At 41.3% G+C, this 21,693-nt stretch overlaps 1 protein-coding gene across 1 annotated transcript in view; it reads right to left on the bottom strand.

The window, feature by feature from the left end:
- Window positions 1-221: 221 nt before the first annotated feature.
- Window positions 222-21,693, bottom strand: part of LOC110580898 (cat eye syndrome critical region protein 2) — a 172,537-nt gene continuing 151,065 nt past the window's right edge. The window contains 11 exon segments of the mRNA XM_021690584.2: window positions 222-359; window positions 1,113-1,224; window positions 2,595-3,198; window positions 3,201-4,019; window positions 14,537-15,383; window positions 15,581-15,709; window positions 16,471-16,859; window positions 17,802-17,928; window positions 18,134-18,225; window positions 18,312-18,349; window positions 18,892-19,021. Of these exon segments, the coding sequence (XP_021546259.2) occupies window positions 354-359; window positions 1,113-1,224; window positions 2,595-3,198; window positions 3,201-4,019; window positions 14,537-15,383; window positions 15,581-15,709; window positions 16,471-16,859; window positions 17,802-17,928; window positions 18,134-18,225; window positions 18,312-18,349; window positions 18,892-19,021 (3,293 nt within the window). The 3' untranslated portion in view covers window positions 222-353.

Here is a 21,693-nt window from a genome sequence, read left to right as displayed (position 1 = left end):
ACCACTCCATTCTTAAGTGTGACCCTCTCCCCCAAGTTTAAGATGATTTTCCCTGAACAAGAGTCTCAGGACTTAGAAAAGCCATCACTAATTTCAGTTCATTTGTTCTTGACCATCAGCCATACAAGAGATCCCCAACCAAGGACCTTTGCAAAGCTGGTGTTAGTCTAAGGAGTATGCTTCTAGGGCTCCGGGAATGGCTCCAGCTCTTGGACGGCATGATGGGATGCACTGTGAAGGGGTGTGGCAGGCTAACAGGAATAGAGGTGGGCAGGGATCGCTTCCCTAAATTTTCCATGTTCCAGTCTTCATGTGCAGCTTTCTGTTTCCTTGGGGTTTATTTCCTCCTTGGACTAGCTCTGAGAGAAGCAAATAAAGACAATTTAAACAAAATTAACAACTGTGTTGTTTAAAGTAATTCAATAAGCCAAAGAGCTGTACATGTTCCTCTCCAACTGAGAAAATGGCTTGGTTTTGTTTCAGCTGTCAGTTTACTTCCAGAGGGTGGGCTCTCAAGCTCCGGACCTCTGCATGCAAATCCCAAACTCATCACTCAGGTGCGATAGGACTCCCTGCACATTAGGGAACCATACTGATGTAGCTGATGACAATTACTTCACAGTGGTCAGGGAAGAGAGGAATGAGATAGTGCGTGGAGGGAGTCAGAACACAGTAATCGGCACAAAAGCAGCACTCGAAGGGAGCTATTTTTAAAAACCTGACTGCCTTGTCTCTCTCAGATGAAATAGATGGAAAAGGATAAAAAAATACAAAGCTATCATATCAAAATAAATGATAGTGGCCAGTTTGGAAACATGAGTCTTGAACAATCCCCAAACAGCTGGTTACCACAAGAAGAGAAACACATGGAAACAATACAGAAACTACTTCGGTCTTCTCTTGATTTTTCCCACTGCTGAATCCACTGGTAGCACAGGGCCTGAGTGGCCCTTTTTACTTGGTTGCCAGTAGGACAGGACGCACTTTCCAGTTCAAGTTCCTTTATTAAAAGGACACCTTAAAAGATTTTCTCAGAATCACGATAAACTCACAATGAACTATTTCCTGCCACCTGGAAGAATGACAAAAGTTCTGGTTTTGGTAATTTTTACCTGATCAAGAGGAAGTGTTGGGGGCTTATGTGGTGGCAGCTCTTCCCGGGATGCTGCTGGTGCTGGGGTCTTTGGGAACGAGGACTGTGACTGGACTGGATGCATTTGCATCCTATAGCCACAAGAAAGAACAGTTAAGAATTAATGAAGATATATTAATTAGAAAGGAAAGAGATACTTTAATCATGAAAATCTCATGCAGATACTGCCGTAATTATCTAGGTAATCAAATTTGGAATCAGTATTGGGACAAAGCGACATTTTGTGCTCCAGATGTGATGCAGTAAGTACATGACGCCGCCTAGGTAGTGTTCTTGACGTGTGTTTAACTGGACTTCAAACATGAGGGAACAATGAGAAGAATCAAAATCTGGGACATCGTACATGGGAACTAGCCTCGAATATTTGAAAAACAAAATGAAACAAAACGATGATAGAACACATGTAAATTAAGAGACTAGACAGAGGAACCAAATGTAAATACATTACCCTTACATGGATCCTGGATGGAAAAAAAAATAAGATAAGACAAAAAAACATAGCTATAAAAGACATTTTGGGGACAACTGGAGAAATTAAATAAGGACTCTATATTAAACACTATTAGTGTTATTTTCCCTGGGTGGAATAGTAGTTTGAGATTGTGCTCCAGGAGAACGTCGTTATTCCTAGCAGATGCATGCAATCATGAAGTCTGCAACTTACTTCCCAATGGTTTAAAAGAAAAGACAGAGAAACAAAACATAAACATATTTAGTGAGGTCTAAAAAAATATGTCAAAATGTTAAATGGGGAAGAGGTTTTGGAGATACGGTTTTAGGCCGGCACTGAAGAGGGGCACATTAGTTTTTAAGTTGGATGGTACTGGTTTTATGATAAGGCTTCATAACTTTAATGTAAACAACTTTATTTAACCATCTTTTATGTATTATTAATTTGAAAATCTCCTGGATCACAGATCACCTCACTGAGTCTTAAAAACTCCACCATTTGCAAGAATTCTCATGGGGACTGTATTTGACTTGTTTTAGTTCTAGATGAACCTGTTTCTTTATTCAGTGTTAAGGGAAGAAATGAGAGGTAAGGGATAAAACCTGAACATTACATATGATCTCCCACAACCTCAGGGTTTGAGAGAGACCTATTTTACCTTGATCAGAATATCTGAACTTATTAGCAGCAATGCTGACACCTCTGCCTATGGCTCTCAAGTTTCCAGTCTCAAAATCTAACTAAACACTCCTTTAAATGCTAATTCACTTTCATGAGGGAAGAAAATGCCGAAGATAAAATTGGACTCTAAGGCTGAAACATTTCCATTAAGTCCCCAATTATCAATGATTCCCATGCCTTCCTTGGACCTAGACCACTAAAGGTTATCACCTTCATTTCTAAGGCCATTTTTCTTTCTAAAACTAACATCTATTCTTTTCTCAGAAAAAAAGAAACAAAAACCAAGGAAACCATCTAATGTAATCTTACCCTAATGGTCTGTACATTTCCTGGAAAGGTCCCCTTATTCCACTTCCAGTACCAATTTGTTCCATCATTACAGCCTGAAAGTGACCCAGGCCCTCTTCTTGGCAACGATAAATGGGGCCCTCCTGAGAGAGGCCGTTGGGCTGGGCAGCCACTGGATGGTGAGGTGGGTGAGCAGCCACGGGGGAAGAGTAGGCCCTGGGCTGGAAATGACTGGTTGGCCGCTGAGGTGTGTAAGGAGGCCCTGTCTGTAGCATCACACCATGGGGCTGGAAAGTAGATGAACCAAATCCCATCCCTGAACTCAGAGGTGGAGGAGGAGTTCCATAAAGATACTCGCTGGCTGACAATGAGCTCTGCCGCTTGGTAGCTGCATTATGGTTGTCCAGGTCTAAAAATTCTTTGGGACTCTCTGGCCTCTCCATAGATTCATCCAGCTTTTCTTCCTCTGGACCAGGATTCTGTCCATCAGCTGAGACGACTTTAGCAGCCACCGCATCCACTTGGGTTGGGGAACTTAAGGCAGCATTCAGTGTCTCACAGCCTTGCAGATTAGCCAAGGTGCTCTTATCTGAGAAGAGGGGCCTTGGTGGGGGGGGGGGGGATTAGGTGGGAGCCCACTTGGGCTTCCCGGGGGATGAAGATGTCTCTGCCAGTCAGAAAAGCCCTGTGGACATGGATAATAAGGAGTTCGCTGATAGTGATGATATGAAGGCTGAGGTGGTGACTGGTAGGAATACCTCATTCCTTGGTGGGGGCGATACCGGGGAAAGACTCCAGAATGAGGGTTGTTAGATTGAAAGCCCCTAGGGGGGAAATGCTGAGGATGGGATACTGAGGGTTTACTTCCCATCACAGGGCCCAAACCTTGCAGGCCTGGACTGATGTGGTAATGCGTAGCTGAATTTGGGTATTCCAGCCCAGGCATGTACAAGGGGGAAAACTGGCTTACAGTGCCTCCCATCAGATTGGGGTCCGCGTTGGGAGGTGTAGCTGGGTTCTGTCTTGTACACGGCATGGCTTCCTGTAGCGTTTTGCCTCTGGGGCAGAGTGGCTTTTCTGAACCACTACCACCAAGGCCCTTCCCCTCTGATCCACAAGGGGATGCTTCAACAATTACTCCATTTTCCGGTAGAGCCCCTCTATCTGCCAGAGTGGAGAGGTCTCGCATACAACCTTGGGTGGCTGGGCTGGTATAGTTGCTCTCCAGGGGCCAGGTATTTTTGCTCTTTGTTGCTTTACAGTTGTCTCCAGATTCTGAGGAGTCGCTTTTGAGCTCTGGGCCCTCTGTTTCTCTTTCTTGTGGTGAGCTCTGCCTGGTACAGTCGGTCTGCAATGGAGGTGTAGGGTGAGGTAGCTGTTTGAGGTACACCCCCTCTGAAGCACCAATGTTTGGTGGTTTCTCCTCAAGCCCAGGCAAGGGATCCGCTGTAAGAAAAATGTAGAACAATATAGTAATTCAGTAGCTGACATGACAATACCGATGGGGATGGTAGAAAAGAACATGAAAGCAGTCAGATAGGGACAGGTGGGATTGACATGGATATGTGGCCATTCAAGCTTCAGCTAAAAATTTGAGACTCCCTGAAAGGATTCATGATGCTGAGGCCCTTGTAAACCCCTCCTTACAGACTAAGAGGTAAGACCTAGCACCTCTAGAGCTACTCATAAAGTCTGCCAAAGAATGGAGATGTCCCTGCCTCTCTCTTGCTGTGCTGTCACAGAGTAGTGAGTGTGCGATAATTCAGGCAGATGCATGTCATATATGGAGATACAGTAAGAAGGACCAGGACACGATGGATCTGTATCAAGAGGGCTGCATCCCTGATGTCTGCCCCCTTAGAACATAAGTTCCATAGCAGCACAGACTCTGTTTTCTTCCCCACCACTCTTAGTACTTGTACACAACAGGGACTCAATCAAGATTTCTTCAAAACAAGATGCCTACAGGATAAAACTCAAAAGGCATATTTAACATATTACAGAAACTTACTATACCCAAATAAATTAATTTACTAGACTCAAATGCTTAATTACAAACTCAGGATTCTTGACCTTGCTGTTATGTCAGACCAGAAATATGGTCTTATTATTATATATACAACAGAGTTGTTGCTCAGGTGTGATCTAAATACAATTCTGGTAACAGATCTTAAAGACAAGATTAAGGACTCATACGTAACGACTTTTAAAGACCTACTAAAATCTCAGTCAACTAATGAACTAGTGTTGGTTGAAAAATCAAAGGTACAAGCTATACAACAAAATTTAAATCTACACTTCTCATTATTTTGTCAACATAAAACATGGAAACTAACAAAGAGGCTTATCCATAGTTTCATCAGAGGGACTCTCCTTCTAAAGTTTGAATTCCAGACCCCATTTGAAATCAGTATTAAGACAATTCTGCTAGAGCTGGTGCTCACAAAGCAGGCCTTCCCTCGAAAGAAACACTTTCAAAAAGTAAGTCTGAGGGGCACCTGGGTGGCTCAGTCAGTGAAGTGTCTGCCTTCAGCTCAGGTCATAATCCCAGGGTCCTGGGATCGAGTCTCATATTTGGTTCCCTGCTCTGCAGGGAGCCTGCTTCTCCCTCTGCCCCTCACCCCACTCATTCTCTCTCTCTCAAATGAATAAATTAAAAAAAAGAAAAGTCTGAGTTGGGGAAGATGGCAGAGGAGGAGGATCCTAAATCTCGTCTCATGGATACAACTAGATAACTAGGTAACACCACATCAGTATAAATAACCCAGAAAACGACTTAAAGACTGGCAGAACAGACTCTCCATAGCTAAATGTAGAGCAGAGGCCACATCACAGAGGGTGGGAAGGACAAAGAGATTGTCAGGAGCCAAGTGGATCCTCGGGATTGTCCGCAGGAGGGAGGGATGCAGCAGAACAGAGAAGGGAGCAGAGCAGATTCCCAACCCAGGAACCTCAGGAAGAGGGAAGACCAATCCCTGTTAACATTCAGCTTTGAAAACCAGAGGGGCCCAAGAACATGGGGGGGCTTATTACCACCTGAACTTTAAAATTCAGTGGGCTCAGCTCTGGGAGAGCCAGGAGGGTAGAGTGCCTGCCCTTAATGAGAGAGTAAAACAGCCCCACTGAGATTGAGCAGAGAAGCAGCAGTGTGAAAAATACCTGGCATATATGGAAAGAAGATTTATTTACTAATGAGCGTATACTGGAGAGGCAGGAATCTTTGGAAGACCACTCTAAGAACAAAAGAACTAGCAGGCACCATTTTCGTTCCCACCTCCCAGCTGAGATAGACGGACACCTGCAGGAACCAGTGCAGAGCCAACATTCGTTACACAGTGAACAGTGTACTCCTGGTGTATTCCTGCATAAACATCCCCTCCATCCAAGCCCGGTCAGCTGCAGTCCCCTCCTGCAGTGGACTGGTGCAGAGTTACTGGCACTCCATGCGCCCTGTTCCCGGATTTTCCCCGTTGATCTGGCCCCTCCAATATGCCCTTGGCTGGAGCCCATCCAAAGTGGTGCCACAAGCCTGGTGAGGTGCAAGCAGCCAGGACAAGGACAAGCACCACTCCAAAGAGACTGCTGCTCTGGAGAGAGGGGAAGATAACCACACATACCAGTCCCACTGAGGTCCCCGCACTGGGCTAGAGGCAGATAGCTATTCTGACTGAAGGCCATCCCCACCAATGAAAGCTTCTTGGGAGGACAACACAGGAAAGTGCCCAGCAGTTTGGTGCTATCTCACCTCTGGCAAACGCATGGTCTGACTCAACTCAAGCCCAAGGTGGCCTCAGACTGGCCCACTAACAACACAGGGACCAAACCCTGCCCACAACAGGCAAACAGAGCCATTGCAGATGACTGAATTGAAGGCAAAAGTAGCTCAGCCACAACAGAAGGGTGCACGCAACACACATAGGAGACACCCCTGCAGTGCCAGGTTCTGAACAGGGGACACTGCACCACAGGGCATTATAGGACCTCTTCTTCACAAGGCCACTACTTTCAAGAGCAGGAGATGTAGCTGACTTTCCTAATGCATAGAAACAGAGACAAAATGAAGAGACGAGGAGTATGTCCCAAAGGAAAGATCAGGACAAAATCACAGCAAGAGAGCTAAATGAAATGGAAATAAGTAATATGCCCAATAGAAAATTTATAGTAACAGTCACAGAAATACTCACTGGACCTGACAAAGGAATGGAGGACCTCAGTGAGACCCTCAACAAAGACAGAAAACAAAAAAGAACCAATCAGAGATAAAGAACACAATAACTGAAATTAAAAATATACTACAGGGGATTAATAGTAGACCAGAGGAAGAAGAAAGAATCAGCAACTTGGAAGACAGAATAATGGAAAGTAATTAAACTGAACAAGTGAAAAAAAAAAAAAAAATGAAAACAGAGAACTCAGTGGCACCATCGAGTTTAATAACAATGACATTATATGGATCGCAGAAGAGAGAGAAAAGGGGGAGGAAAATTTATTTTAAGAAATAATAGCTGAAAACTTCCTGAATCTGGGAAGGAAACAGAAATCCAGATCTAGGAGGCACAGAGATGCCCCAACAAAATCAACCCAAGGAGGTCAACATGAAGACATACAGGAATTAAAAAAAAATGAAATGTAGTGAGAAAGAGAATTTTTAAAGTAAGAAAGACAAAAGAAAATATTAACATAAAAGAGAAACCCTGTAAGACCATAAGCTCATTTTTCAGCAGAAACTTTACAGGCTAGAAAGGAGTGAGAGGATATATTCAAAGTGCTGAAAGAAAAAACACCAGCAGCCAAGAATTCTTTATCCAGCAGGGATATCATTCAGACTAGAAGGAGAGTTTCCCAGACAAACAGTTAAAGGAATTTAACACCACTACACCAGGCCTATGAGAAATGTTAAAGGAGACTCTGAGTGGACAGGAAAGACCATAAGAAGGAGTAAGAAAAGTATGAAGCACAAAAGCAGTAAAATTAAGTATATCTATAAAAATCAGTCAAGTGATTCACAAAATAAAAGGATATGAAGTATGATACCATATGCCTAAAACCTGGGGGGGTTGGGGAGGCATGGTGGGAGTAAAGAATGGGTTCAAACTTAAATGACCATCAATTTAATATAGACTGCTATATGTAAAAGATGGTTTGTGTGTGTGTGTGTGTGTACACACACACCTAATGGTTACCACAGATCAAAAACCAGTAATTGATATGCAAATACAGAGAAAGAAATCCAAGTATATCACTAGAGAAAGCCAGCAAACCATGAAAGAAGACAGCAAGAGAAGAACAGAGAACTACAAAAACATCCATAAAACAAGTAACAAAATGGCAGTATGTACATACCTATCAATAATTACTCTGACTGTAAATGGACTAATGTCCCAATCAAAAGCCATAGGGAGACAGAATGGACTTAAAAAAAAAAAAAAAAAAAAAGACCCTTCTATATGCTGCCTACAAGAGACTCATTTCAGACCGAAAAACACATGCAGACTGAAAGTGAAGGGATGGAGAAGCATTTGTCATGCAAATGGATGTCAAAAGAAACCTGAGGTAGCAATATTTAAATCAGACAAAACAGACTTTAAACAAAGACTGTAACAAGAGACAAAGAAGGACACTACAAAATCATAAAGGTAAGACTGAACAAGAAGATACAGCAATTGTAGGGACGCCTGGGTGGCTCAGTTGTTAAGCGTCTGCCTTCGGCTCAGGTCATGATCCCAGGATCCTGGGATCGAGCCCCGCATTGGGCTCCCTGCTTGGCGGGAAGCCTGCTTCTCCCTCTCCCACTCCCCCTGCTTGTGTTCCCTCTCTCGCTATGTCTCTCTCTTCAAATAAATAAATAAAATCCTTAAAAAAAAAAAAAAAAAAGAAGATACAGCAATTGTAAATATTTATGCACCCAACATGGGAACACCCAAATACATAAAGCAGCTAATAACAAACATAAAGGAAGTAACTGATAGGAATACAATAAGAGTAGGGAACTTTCACAACCCACTTATAATCAATGGACAGATCATCCAAACAGAAAATCAACAAGGAAGCAGTGGTTTTTGTTTTGTATTGTTTTTTAGAGCGGGGGAGAGGCAGACGGAGAGAGAATCTTGGGGTTTTTTTTTTTTTTTTAAAGATTTTATTTATTTATTTGAGAGAGAACACAAACAAATGGGGGAGGGGCTGAGGGACAGGGAGAAGCAGACCCCTTGATGAGCGTTGAGCCTGATGCAGGGCTTGGTCCCAGGAACCCACAATCATGACCTGAGTCAGACGCTTAACTGACTGAGCCACCCAGGTGTTCCAGGGAGAGAGAGAATCTTAAGAAGGCTCCACACCCAGCGGGAAGCCTGACAGCAGGCTCAATCTCACGACATGAGCCAAAATCAAGAGTTGGATGCTTAACTGACGGGGCCACCCAGGTGTCCGGTCAGTGGCTTTTTGGAAGGCAGCTATGCTCACCACTATACCACCAACGCCGGTCAGTGGCTTTTTGAATGACACACTTGACCACCTGCATCTAACAGATATATTCTAAACATTCCATCCTAAAACATCAAAATACATGTATCTTTCAAGTGCATATGGAACACTCTCCAGAATAGATCACATGGTAGGCCAAAAAACAAATCTCAACAAGTCTGAAAAGACTGAATTCATACCATGCATCTTTTCTGACCATAATGGTATGAAACTAGAAATCAACCACAAGAAATCTGGAAAGAACAAAACTACGTGGAAGTTGGGATGCCTGGGTGGCTCAGTCGGCTGAGCATCTGCCTTTGGCTCATGATCCCAGGGTCCTGGGATGGAGTCCCCCATTGAGCTCCCTGCTCAGCGGGAAGCCTGCTTCTGCCTCTGCCTGCCACTCTCCCTGCTTGTGCTCTCTCTGTCAAATAAATAAATAATCTTAAATAAAAAAAGTACATGGAAGTTAAATAACATGTTATTAAATAAATGAATGGGTTAACCAAGAAATCAAAGAGGAAATTAAAAAATACATGGAGACAAATGAAAATGAAAACATTACAGCTCAAAATCTCTTGGATGCTGCAAAAGCTGTTCTAAAAAGGGACATTTATAGCAATACAGGTCTACCTCAAAAAGCAAGAAAAATCTCAAATAAACAACCTAGCCTTACACCTAAAGGAGCCAGAAAAAGAAGAACAAACAAAACCCCAAACCAGTAGAAGGAAGAAAATAATAAAGACTAGAGCAGTAATAAACAAAACAGAAACTAAAAAAATGTAAATACAACAGACCAATGAAACTAGGAGCTGGTTCTTTGAAAAGATCAGTAAAATCGACAAACCTTTAGCCAGACTCAAAAAAAAAAAAAGCACTCAAACAATATCAGAAATGAAAGAGAAATAACAACCAATGACACAGAAATACAAAGGATTGTAAGAGAATATTATGAAAAACTATATGCCAACAAATTGGACAAACTAGAAGAAATGGATAAATTACTAGCAACATATAACTTACCAAAACTAAAACAGGAAGAAATGGAAACTTAGAACAGACCATTTCCCAGCAATGAAATTCTGGGAAAAAACTCCCATCAAACAAAAGTCCAGGACCAGAAAGCTTCACAAGTAATTCTACCAAACATTCAAAGAAGAGTTAATATTTATTCTTCTCAAACTATTCCAAAAGATAGGAGAGGAAGGAAAACTTCCAAATTCATTCTGTAAGACCAGAATTACCCTGATACAAAACCAGACAAAGACACTACAAAAAAGAGAGTTACAGGTCACTATCTCTGATGAATACAGACACGAAAAATGCTCAACAAAATACTAGCAAACCAAGTACAACAATACATTAAAAAAATAATTCAACACAATCAAGTGGGATTTACTCCTAGGATGCAAGGGCAAATAAATCAACATGATGCAACAAGAAGACAAAGGATTAAAAACTATTATGATCATTTCAATAGATGTAGAAAAAACATCTGACAAAGTACAATATGCATTCATGACAAAAACCTTCAACAAAGTAGGTTCAGAGGGAACATACCTCTATATAATAAAGGCCATATATTAAAAACCCACAGCTAACATCATACTCAATGATGAAAAATTGAGAGATTTCTCCTAAGATCAGGAATGAAACAAGAATGTTCACTCTCAACACCTTTATTCAACATAGTACTGGAAGTCCTCACCACAGCAATCAGACAACTACAAGAAATAAAAGGCAACACAATTGGTATGGAAAAAGTAGAACTTTCACTACTTGGAGATGACACGATACTACATATAGAAAACCCTAAAGACCACGAAAAAACTACTAGTACTATAAATGACTTCAGTAGGGTCACAGAGTATAAAAGTCAATATACAGAAATCTGTTGAATTTCTATATACTAATAATAGTGGAAAAAGAAAATAAAAACAATCCCATTTACAATTTCATTTTTTATCTTTATTATTTATTTATTTATTTTTAAATATTTTATTTATTTGACACAGAGAGAGAGAGAGCGCAAAGCAGGAGGAACGACAGGGAGAGGGAGAAGCAGGCCCCCTGCAGAGCAGGGAGCCAGATGGGAGGCTCGATTCCAGGATCCTGGTATCATGACCTGAGCTGAACACAGACGCTTAACCGACTGAGACACCCAGGACCCCCTACAATTTTTTTTTTTTTTTTAAGGATTTTACTTTTAAGTAATCTGCACACCCAAGGAGATCAAGAGTTGCATGCTCACTGACTGAGCCAGCCAGAGACCCATTTACAATTTCACCAAAAACAATAAAATACCTAAGAATAAACTTAACCAAAGAGGTGAGAGGCCTATACTCTGAAACACTGATGAAAGAAATTAAAGACAAGACAAAGGAAAGACATTCCATGTTCATGGATTAGAAGAACAGATAATTGAGGCACCTGGGTGGCTCAGTCGGTTAAGCCTCTGCCTTTCGCTCAGGTCCTGATCCCAGAGTTCTGGGACTGAACCCTGCATCTGGTTCCCTGCTCAATGGGGAGTCTGCTTCTCCCTCTGTCCCTCCCCCTGCTCACGCTCTCTCTCTCAAATAAATAAAATCTTAAAAACAAAAAAACAGATACTGTTAAAATATCCATGCCACCTAAAGTAATCTATAAATTTAACGCAATCCCTATCATAATACCAACAGCATTTTCACAGAACTAGAACAAATAATCCTAAAATTTGTATGGAACCACAAGAGATCCCAAGTAGGCAAAGCAGTCTTGAAGAAGAAAAACATAGGTGGAGGTGTCCCAATCCCAGATATCAAGCTATACTACAAAGTTGTCGTAATCAAAAGAGAATCATACTAGCACAAAAAAAGACACATAGATTAAGTGAACGAAACAGCCCAGAAATGAACCCACAATTATATGGTCAATTAATCCCTGACAAAGGAGGCAAGAATATGCAATGTGAAAAAGACAGTCTCTTCAAAAAATGGTGCTCAGAAAATTGAACAACCACTTGCAAAAGAGGATAGATAGGTCTCTGGAGGCAATGGAAACAAAAGCAAAAATTAAATATTGGGACTACATGAAAATAAAAAGATTATGCAGAGCAAAGGAAACAATCAATAAAACTAAAAGACAATGGGGGAAGACATTTGCAAATGACATATCTGATAAAGGGTTAGTATCCAAAATATATAAAGAACTGATTGGGTGCCTGGGTGGCTCAGGTCATGATCCCAGAGTCCTGGGATCGAGCCCTAGCTTTGGGTTCCCTGCTCAGTGGGAAGCCTGCTTCTCCCTCTCCCACTCCTCCTGCTTGTGTTTCCTCTCTCACTGTGTGTCCCTCTGTCAAATAAATAAATAAAATCTTAAAAAAAAAAAAAAGAACTGGTAGAACTCAACACCCAAAAACCAAATAATCCAATTAAAAATGGACAGAAAACCTCAACATCTATTTCTTCAAACAAGACATTCAGATAGCCAACATGAAATGATGCTCAACATCACTTATCATCAAGGAAATGCAAATCAAAACGACAGTGTCACTTCACACCCATCAGAATGGCTAAAATAAAAAAACACAAGAAACAACAAATGTTGGTGAGGATGTAGAGAAAAATGAACCCTCGGACACTGCTGGTGGGAATGCAAACTGGTGCAGCCACTCTAGAAAACAGTATGGAGAGAACTAAAAAAAATAAAAACAGAATTACCATATCAGCCATTAATTCCACTACTGGGTATTTATCCAAATACGAAACACTAATTTGAAAAGGTATATATGCACCCATATGTTTAGCACCACCTACAATAGTCAAGATATGGAAGCATGTGTCTACTGAAAGATGAATGAAGAGGTGGTATGTATATATATGTGTATGTAATATATGTATGTATATATGTATACATATATGTGTATACACAACACATATGTAATATATGTAATATTACTCAGCCATAAAAAATAATGAAATATTGCTATTTGCATCAACATGGATGGAGGATATAGTGCTAATTGAAATATATCAGCCAGAGAAAGACAAATACCATATGATTTCACTCATATGAGAAATTTAAAAAACAAAACAAATGAACAAAGAAAAAGAGAGACAAACCAAAAAAACAAACTCTTAGCTACAGAGAACAAACTGATGGTTACCAGAGGAGAGGTGGTGGGGAGATGAGTGACACAGGTGATGGGGATTAAGAGCACACTTATCATGAAGAGCACTAACTAATGTATTGAAGTGTTGAATCACAGTAACACTGTATGTTAACTATAGTGGAATTATAGTTAAAAAAAAAAAGTGTCAGTAGATATCTAAATAAATAAATACGTAAAAACAAAAGGTAATTCTGAGTTCTAGGCCTATCATCAATTTTATATGGAATATTCATATTTGATAAAAGATCAGGTTTCTATTCTTCAGTCATCTATTTTTTTTAATGATTTTATTTATTGAGAGAGAGTATGAGTGCAAATGGGGGGAGGGGCAGAGGGAGAGAGAGATTCTAAAGCAGTGTTCACGCTGAGCGCAGAGCCTAACATAAGGCTTGATCCCATAACCCTGAGATCATGACCTGACCCTAAATCAAGAGTCAGATGCTTAACTGACTGAGCCACTCACGTGCCCCTCTCCAGTCATGTATTGAAGAAAATAACACAATACATGGTGGATATCTATCCTAGAAATAAGCATTAATTACACTTTTCATCTTCTCAATTTTCAGGTTAATCTCTCTCTTTTTAAAGATTTTATTTACTTATTTGAGAGCAAGTGAGAGAGTAAAAGAGAGAGCACGAGCTGGGGGGAGGGGCAGAGGGAGAAGCAGACTCCCCGATGAGCACGGAGCCCGACATGGGGCTCAATCCCAGGACCCTGGGATTGTGACCTAAGCCAAAGGCAGACACTTAACCGCGCCACCCAGGTGCCCTCAGGTTAATCTCTTAAATGATATTTCTAAGAAATCCCTTCAATGTTTGCTTCTTAGTGGCTATAAATATGTGTCCCAGGAATAGAAGGATGGAAATAATTAGAATTTAAAGTACTGAAAATTTATTCCATAATGATAATGTTTAAGACAGTCATTTTAAAAGGCAGCTTGATGATGTAGTGGTTGAGAGCACGGATGCTAGATTGAGTGGGTCTGGGTACAAATCTCAGCTCCACCACTTATTTGCAAGACGAAGGCAACCAATAGCTTTGTGCCTCGGATTTTCCATCTGTACAAACAAGTATAATAAAACAGTAGCTATCTCAAAGCTTATTCTGAGAACTGATTTACTGTATCTACAAGTCTCAAAAAGACTGCATGGAACAGTAAGGACTACATCTGTGTAAGGATAATTACTACCAGGAATCCTTTCAGATCTCTGGACTAATACTATGACTGGCCCAATCCTGAGTAGTTCAAGAAGCTGGAAAGAAGTCTGACAATATTTGTAAAAAAGATTCCTTATGAATTAATGGTTTAAATGTCAGACGTCAGACAAAAATGATGGTGTCAATTACCTCGGTCGTTCTCAGGCTCTTGTGTTTCACTGTTATCCTGTGTCCTCCCAGGGTTCCCCAAGGTAGGCTTGGGGGCTGACACACTTACTGATGCCGAGTGAGCTACCTGTGGAAAAGGGCCAGGTAAATGGTGGGGTGTAGGCTGTCGGGGGTGGTAAGGCACACCTGGTGGGCAAACTCGGGAAGAAAGCTGCTGCATGGCAATCATCTCTGGGCTGTCCATCATGGAGTCCCCTCCTTGCACCCCCCGCAGAGCCTGGGAGGGTGCTCCAAAAAGAGAACTTGGCGTTGGGGCCGGAGGTGGCTGTAACCGATGTCCACCAGATTTACAGGGTGCTCGCATATACCCTGAAGAAGCAACTCCATGAGGTAGAAAGCTTGATTGTTCAGTCCACTGGTTTGGGGGGAGAGGAGGTCTCATCACTCGGGAATCCATCATATGACCAAGAGTGCGAGGCTGGTGAGAGGGTCCTGGCCCCATGGGGGGCTTCTCATCTGTGCCCAAGGGTCCTGGGTTTGTAGCACCATGGTTCCCATTCCAGACAGCAGTGTGTACTCGATTCATGTACTTGTATGATCGGTACATGTGGCTGGGAGGAATTTCTGAGCTTTCAGGAAAGTCTGGGGGTCGGGCTGGAGCCCCACCATGCCTGGGAGGAATAAATCCTGACTGGAATTGAGTTGGGGGATAAATATTTCCATCCTGACTAGGGCCACCCATATGCCTAAGCTGCAAGGATCCAGGATGTGATCCCATGTTACTAAGGTGTGTCAGCCCCCCACACACTTGCTTCTCTTCTGGAGTGCCTAGCCTGGGTCCTCGGTGGTTGTTAATTCCAACTGGAGGCTGGCAACAAGAAAACAGGAGAAAGCAGAGTTCAGTAGACCCACAGAATAAGGCACAACGTGTAAAGGGCTTAATCTATAGTAAGAGACTCCACAGAATGGAAGATTCTGAATTGAATCGAACCTGGTAAGAGACTGTATTTCTGATGTTTATCTGTGGAACCTTCTGCATTTGCATATCCTGAGTAGGCTGCTTACCTGCATGGCAAAAGGCTGAGGCTGCTGTACAGGTTCTCCAGGGTGTGGTTCTGGGACCCTAGAGGAGACATATAAATTGGCAGGATCTGATCCTCGAAGAGGGACAAATGTTCCTGGTACTGCTGGCCTCTGGAGGGCGTTGAGTAAAAGCAAGAGGAAAGGGGAAAAAAAGAGAAAGCACAGAAGACATTAGGTAGAAAACAAGGACGCTCCTGGAGAAGGCTAGCATATGAGCTCACCAGATCGGGGCTAGTTCTCGGGCCCAAAGCAATCTCTCACTGCGGGACAGAAAAACTGCTGTTTCTTAATCTCTTTTTCACTACTGCATCCTCCCCCAAGAGCCCTTTAAGACAACTTTTCCCCAACTGCCCCTCAACATGAAATTTTTTTTTTTTTTTAATATTTTATTTATTTGACAGAGAGAGAGATAGCGAGAGCAGGAACACAAGCAGGGGGAGTGGGAGAGGGAGAAGCAGGCTTCCCGCCGAGCAGGGAGCCTGATGTGGGACTTGATCCCAGGACTCCGGGATCATGACCTGAGCCGAAGGCAGACGCTTATCGACTGAGCCACCCAGGCGCCCTCAACATGAAATTTTAATGCCATAGATATGCTGTCTATTTTATGTGCTATGTGTATTTCTGTGATTTGTACACAAAAAGAGTTTTTAAAATCCCAATTTTTGCCCACACTGAAAGTGCATCAGATTGATTAAAAGAAAGAAGATTTAAAATAAGAGGAAGAATGAATAAAGAAAGGACAGATGAGGGGAGAAGAAATCATCCATATATAGAAAAATTACTTTGGAAGAGGAGCGAATTAAACAGGCTTCACTTCTCTTTGAATTCACCAACTAGGAGAAACTACTGTTGAATTTTGAGCTATTCCTTACCATCTGGTTTAAAAGGGGTGCCTGGCTGGGCATCCCACCATAATGTAGGGGACGAGAAAAGCCTCGGCCATTTGAGGTGCCCACCTCCCGAGGGAGTTGTGTGGAACTGCTGCTTTGATTATCCCCAGAAGAGGAAGCTCGGCGGGCAGGCGGCAATGACTTCCCTCCATTCTCCACCAGTTGCTGTTTCTTGCTGGGCCCTTCAGAGTCCCTGGAGCGGGTCCAAACATGGCTTCCACCGCTTCGCCCAGCCCGGCTCCGTCTCTTCTCTCGCTTTTCATCCTCTCTGATCCAAAATTCTTCATCTGTGTCTCCATCTTCACCAGGAAAATGCTTCATCATTGCTCGATGGAAACACCTCTCTAAATTATCAGACATCTTGGTATACTCTATGGGAAGATACAAGGACTGACTTCCAGATACAGCTTTTACAGTACATAAAAGACAATTCTCTTACCAATGAACAATAAAAGATGCTACTTGGGTAAACTCGTGAGCTTAATTCAACCCGAGTGATATTATGTTGTGTAGCTATGGACACAATATGAAGATACTGTTTTTGTCCTAAGAGGCTCTAGGCTATATGGCTGGAACAGGACTCTAGGACTATTAACTTAAAGCAAGACAGATTTAATTCTTTAAGGCTAAATGGCAGAATTATTAAATACAGTCATTGAAGCTACTTAGTTCTGTCTTTTTTTTTTTTTTAAGACATTTATTTGAGAGGGAGAGCGAAACTGGGGGCACGAGAGGGAGAGAGAGAATCTTAAGCACACTCTCTGCTGAATGCAGGGCTGGACGCGGGGCTTGATCTCATGACCCCTTAGATCATGACCTGAGCTGAAATCAAGACTTGGATGCCCAGGCACCCCAAAGCTGCTTAGTTTTTAAGCTAAACCATTTGAGCTACTGTATAAATGACTCCAAGTTTCTATACTTGGAGCCATACATGCTTTGTTATTAGAGATCTACTCTACGGACTTCTCAAGATGATTTAAGAATCTAGGGTCAGTCTTGTCAGTGGTTAGCGGTCTCTGTGCAGTACAAACTAAACCCAGACTGGTCTCTAAGACAATGAAAAATAACCTGAGCCCAGTTAGCCAACAGATACATTCTTTTGTCACAAAGGATAGGAGCGGTTCTGGCACATACTGTGTTAAGTGGTCAGAATGGCCAATCCCATGGCTTTAAATGTACGCTTTGTTTATAGCCCCAACGAAAGGTCTGAATCATTTCCCTATTTTTGTGTATTTCTAAAAAAGAAGGTATTTTGTTCTTGGTTGAAATGGTATATAGTAAGTGTATCCATAGCAAACTCCTTCCCCACTTACCACTACTTTCCCCATTATATTTTCGACAATTCCTAAACATAGTCTTCATGTCATTTACAAATTCCTCCTTGGTACAGTATAAACCTCCATTCAGTTTCTTCTCCATGCTTGAGATATCCATGGGGACCTAAAATAGGACACATTAAATTACAACATGCTGGAGGAAAAACATCTCGTAGTCCTTATGAGGCAAAGGAATCATGCCACTGCCTGGCATATATCCAGCAACTGATTCTCAAGGAACAACAGGTGAACTTAAAACAAAAACCAGCAACAAAAATCAAGAAAGAAACAAACACCATAGTAAGTATAACTGCAAAGGTAGCCTCTACCTTAATAATCTGGTAATAGTTTGGGGCATACGATTCATCCACAGGTTCTAAAAAGGGCCAGGAATCCTTGTGAGCCTTTACCACATCTAGAACTGAAAGCCAAAGAAAAGAGCTTAATTAATGCACTTGACTGGAGTACTTGTATCAGAAATAATAATAGTTGAGAATGGGAACTGACCTTTATACATGGCAGTGAAATCATCATCCAACTCAAAGCTGTGAATCACAAAATAAGAAATAGTAACTTTGACCACCTTCTCTCCTTAGCTCTCTTAATTCAATCACAGACACATAGCTGATTACACCAAGGTTTGGGACAGTTCATTGGGACTGTCTCTAGACAGTCTAGAAAATAATTATATTCTCTAGAATATATATAGAAAAATATTCTCTAGAAAATAATTATGAAGATGAAGGTTAGCAAGCCTAAGCAAAAAAAAAAGAGGGAGTATCATTTTTATCACCTGTAAAATGATAGGGTTGACTTAGATGATCCACAACTTAATTTATGATTCAGTAACGCTGGTTATTTAAGAGCACATTATTTCCTGGGTTTTATTTTACCCTAATGAATATTTTTGTAACCTAAAGAATAATAATACAAAAAGGCATACAGAAGAATGAGAAGCTCATAAACACTGACTATTACCTACCACACAGGGTTGTTTTAAGAATTAAATGAGAAAAGTGCTTAGCACAATGCCAGTGTGCTTCGCAAATGTTACTGGCGGCTACTGTTGGTATCATTAAGTACTCACAGGTCTTTAGTCTTTTTTTCTTCTCTCATGGGGGAGCTAGGGTCCAGATGGGAAAGTTCTGGGGGGAGCTCCTTTCCTTGGGCCAGCAGCCATGCCCTTTCTTCCCTGAGCTTTCTCCTCTTTGCTCGATCTACAATGAACACAGTGCATTATGGTACAAGTGAGGTTAAGCACTCTTCAGATGATTAGATTAGATATGTGTTAATCATTTTGAGAAAGGAAAGAAACAAAGATCACCTATATCATAAAATTATTTTTGCTTCTTTTGCCATCCTCTTAGTAATTAGGATGATTCTACAGCTTTATGAAAAATATAAACTTGTGGAACCCATTTCCTTTATGCATATTGAGCTCAAGGGCTGGGGAGGGATGAGCGTGGTAGGGAGGGCACTGGGAAGGAAAGGGAGGAAAGAGCAAGGATGAAGAAAAACAGAACTAGAAAAAAAAGGAAAAAATAGAAAACTGAATCAAGATTATCCTTCTTTGAATACCTGAGGCCTTTCCAATCTTTCTCTCAGAAAAACAACATCCCCCTTTTAAGGACCAGACTTTCAATCCAAACATATACAGAATTTTATACGCATATCTAAGCTCTCAGGGTTTTGTATTTACAAAGGCATCCTTGCACACCAATTGTCTTTGCTCTTCAATCCACCCCTACCACTGGCAGCTGGCCCTTACCAAGCCAGGGGTAGTCATAAATTTGGCTGGGAACAAGGGAAAGATGCCAGCTGGAACTGGCAAGGAGCTGGAAGACAGGGATGATCTTTTTCTGGCTCTAGCCCTAGCCATGAGAAACACACTTGGCATTCCACTACTGGCCTGATGGGACACTCACTGCCAGAGGGAGCCGGAAGGTAAGGAGGAAAGAAGAGGCAGGGAGATAAAGAACACTGTCAGACAGAAGACATAAGCATGGAAGGGAGAAGCCAGGACACATCTTCTATTTTCTTCCCTAAGGGACAGGCTCCACATCTGTACCCTGGCTAGGAGTATGACATGACCCTGCTAAGTGTTTTCTCTGTCTAGTTCTGTTTGACTTGTGTTTTTATTCTTACACTATTCACTTATAAGCTTAAATTTATATCTGCTTTAATTAGTCAAAGGCACTTTGCTATACTGTTTTTTAAAAAATGATTTCAAGATTAAAGTATAACAATTAATGAATATCCATAAACCTAACAAACTGTCAGATTTTAACATTTTTGCTTTAGTAACCTTAATACAGTAGTGCTTTCTAGTTGGTTGCAATTTTTTGCATCTTGTAAATAATATAATGACAATTCTTTTGACACGCCTTCTCGGGCACATGTGTGTGTTCTCTCGGATGTACACCTAGCAGTGGAATTGCCAGAGTGCTTTCCAAAGGGGTACAGCTATTCTTTCCATAGTGATAGGAGTTATCTCACACTCACTTGGTATGATAAAACTAGCATTTTTGCCCAACTGATAAGTATTGCTAAGGAATTTTGATGCTTTCATTTGCATTTTCCTGACTGGAGTGATACTGAACATATTTTCATGTTTACTGACCATTTAGCATTCTCTTGTGTGAATTTCCTGCTTATAAATACTTGGCCCTTTTCCTTTGGGTTGTTGCATTTCTAATGGATTTAGAGAAGTGCTTTAAAGAATCTGGATAATAACTCTTTGATGGTTATGTGTTAAAATCAGCTTCTACTCTGACTCGTCTTTCCATTTTGTTTATGGTGTTTACGTAAGGTTAAACAATTCATGTAGTAAAACATTATCAATCTCCCTCCCTTTGTGGCTTGTGCCTTTTGTACTTAATACATTCTCAATGCGGAGTACGCTCAAATTTCTATCATCCTCTCCCTCTGCTCCTCCCACCCCCCACTTGTACTTGCACGCTCTCTCTCAAAGAAAAAAAAAATCCATTACTGCCTCTGCCTATTTTACTTAGCTTCCAAGAATTCAGGAAAAATTTATTGTTGTAACTATTTTATAGCCTGTAAAAATTCTCTCCACATTTTCCCCATGATAACTATCATTTGTGAGCTTGCTGTGTTCTAGGGACTACCTGTCTGTTATTTAATCCCTCTAACAAGGTCTGCACAGCCCTACATGATTTGATCCCTGGTGACCTCTGTGAACTCATTTCCTGCCCATCTTTCCTTCCTCTTTGGTCCATACTGGCCTTCCTCCTGCATATTCCTTCCTCAGGGCCTGTGCACCTGCTGTTTCCTCTGTCTTCCCCCGTCACATGTTCATACGGCACCTTCATCCACTTCATTACGAAATGTCACATATTCAGAGAGGGCTTTCTTGACAAGCTTATTTAAATGCCACCGACATCATGTCACTCTTTATCTCTAAACCTGTTTTATTTTTTTTTAGATCTTTTACCTCCAAATATGATTCTACAATATCTGTTTGTTCTGTTTTCCCACCACTGGAATGTAAGCCCCCCTGAAAGGATTAACTTCTTTTGTTTAATATCTATATTCCTAGAACAAAGCCTGGCACATCATGGGTGATCAAAATATATTGTTGACTTAAAGAACAATCTATAACATAGGTATTATTAATCTTACAGGTACAGAAACGTTTAAACCATAAAAATAAGTTTGGAACCTGTCTGTATAAAAGTCAAATGAGAACAGTGTAGCAAATAAAAAACGACACTGAAAATTACAGAGTCCCCTTAAAAACTATACAAAATTAAAGCCATAGTTATTGTCTTGAGAATTTAAATCTAGCATTGGAAATGAAACCTATGAAACATTTTACAAGTAGGATATACTACATATTGTCGCACAGCCTAAATTTGTAGATTAAATG

The sequence above is a fragment of the Neomonachus schauinslandi genome, chromosome 5 (assembly GCF_002201575.2).
Source record: "Neomonachus schauinslandi chromosome 5, ASM220157v2, whole genome shotgun sequence".
In the NCBI taxonomy this organism is placed as follows: domain Eukaryota; kingdom Metazoa; phylum Chordata; class Mammalia; order Carnivora; family Phocidae; genus Neomonachus; species Neomonachus schauinslandi.
The sequence above is the reverse complement of the archived record's forward strand: the minus strand, read 5'-3'. Positions and strand labels throughout refer to the sequence as shown.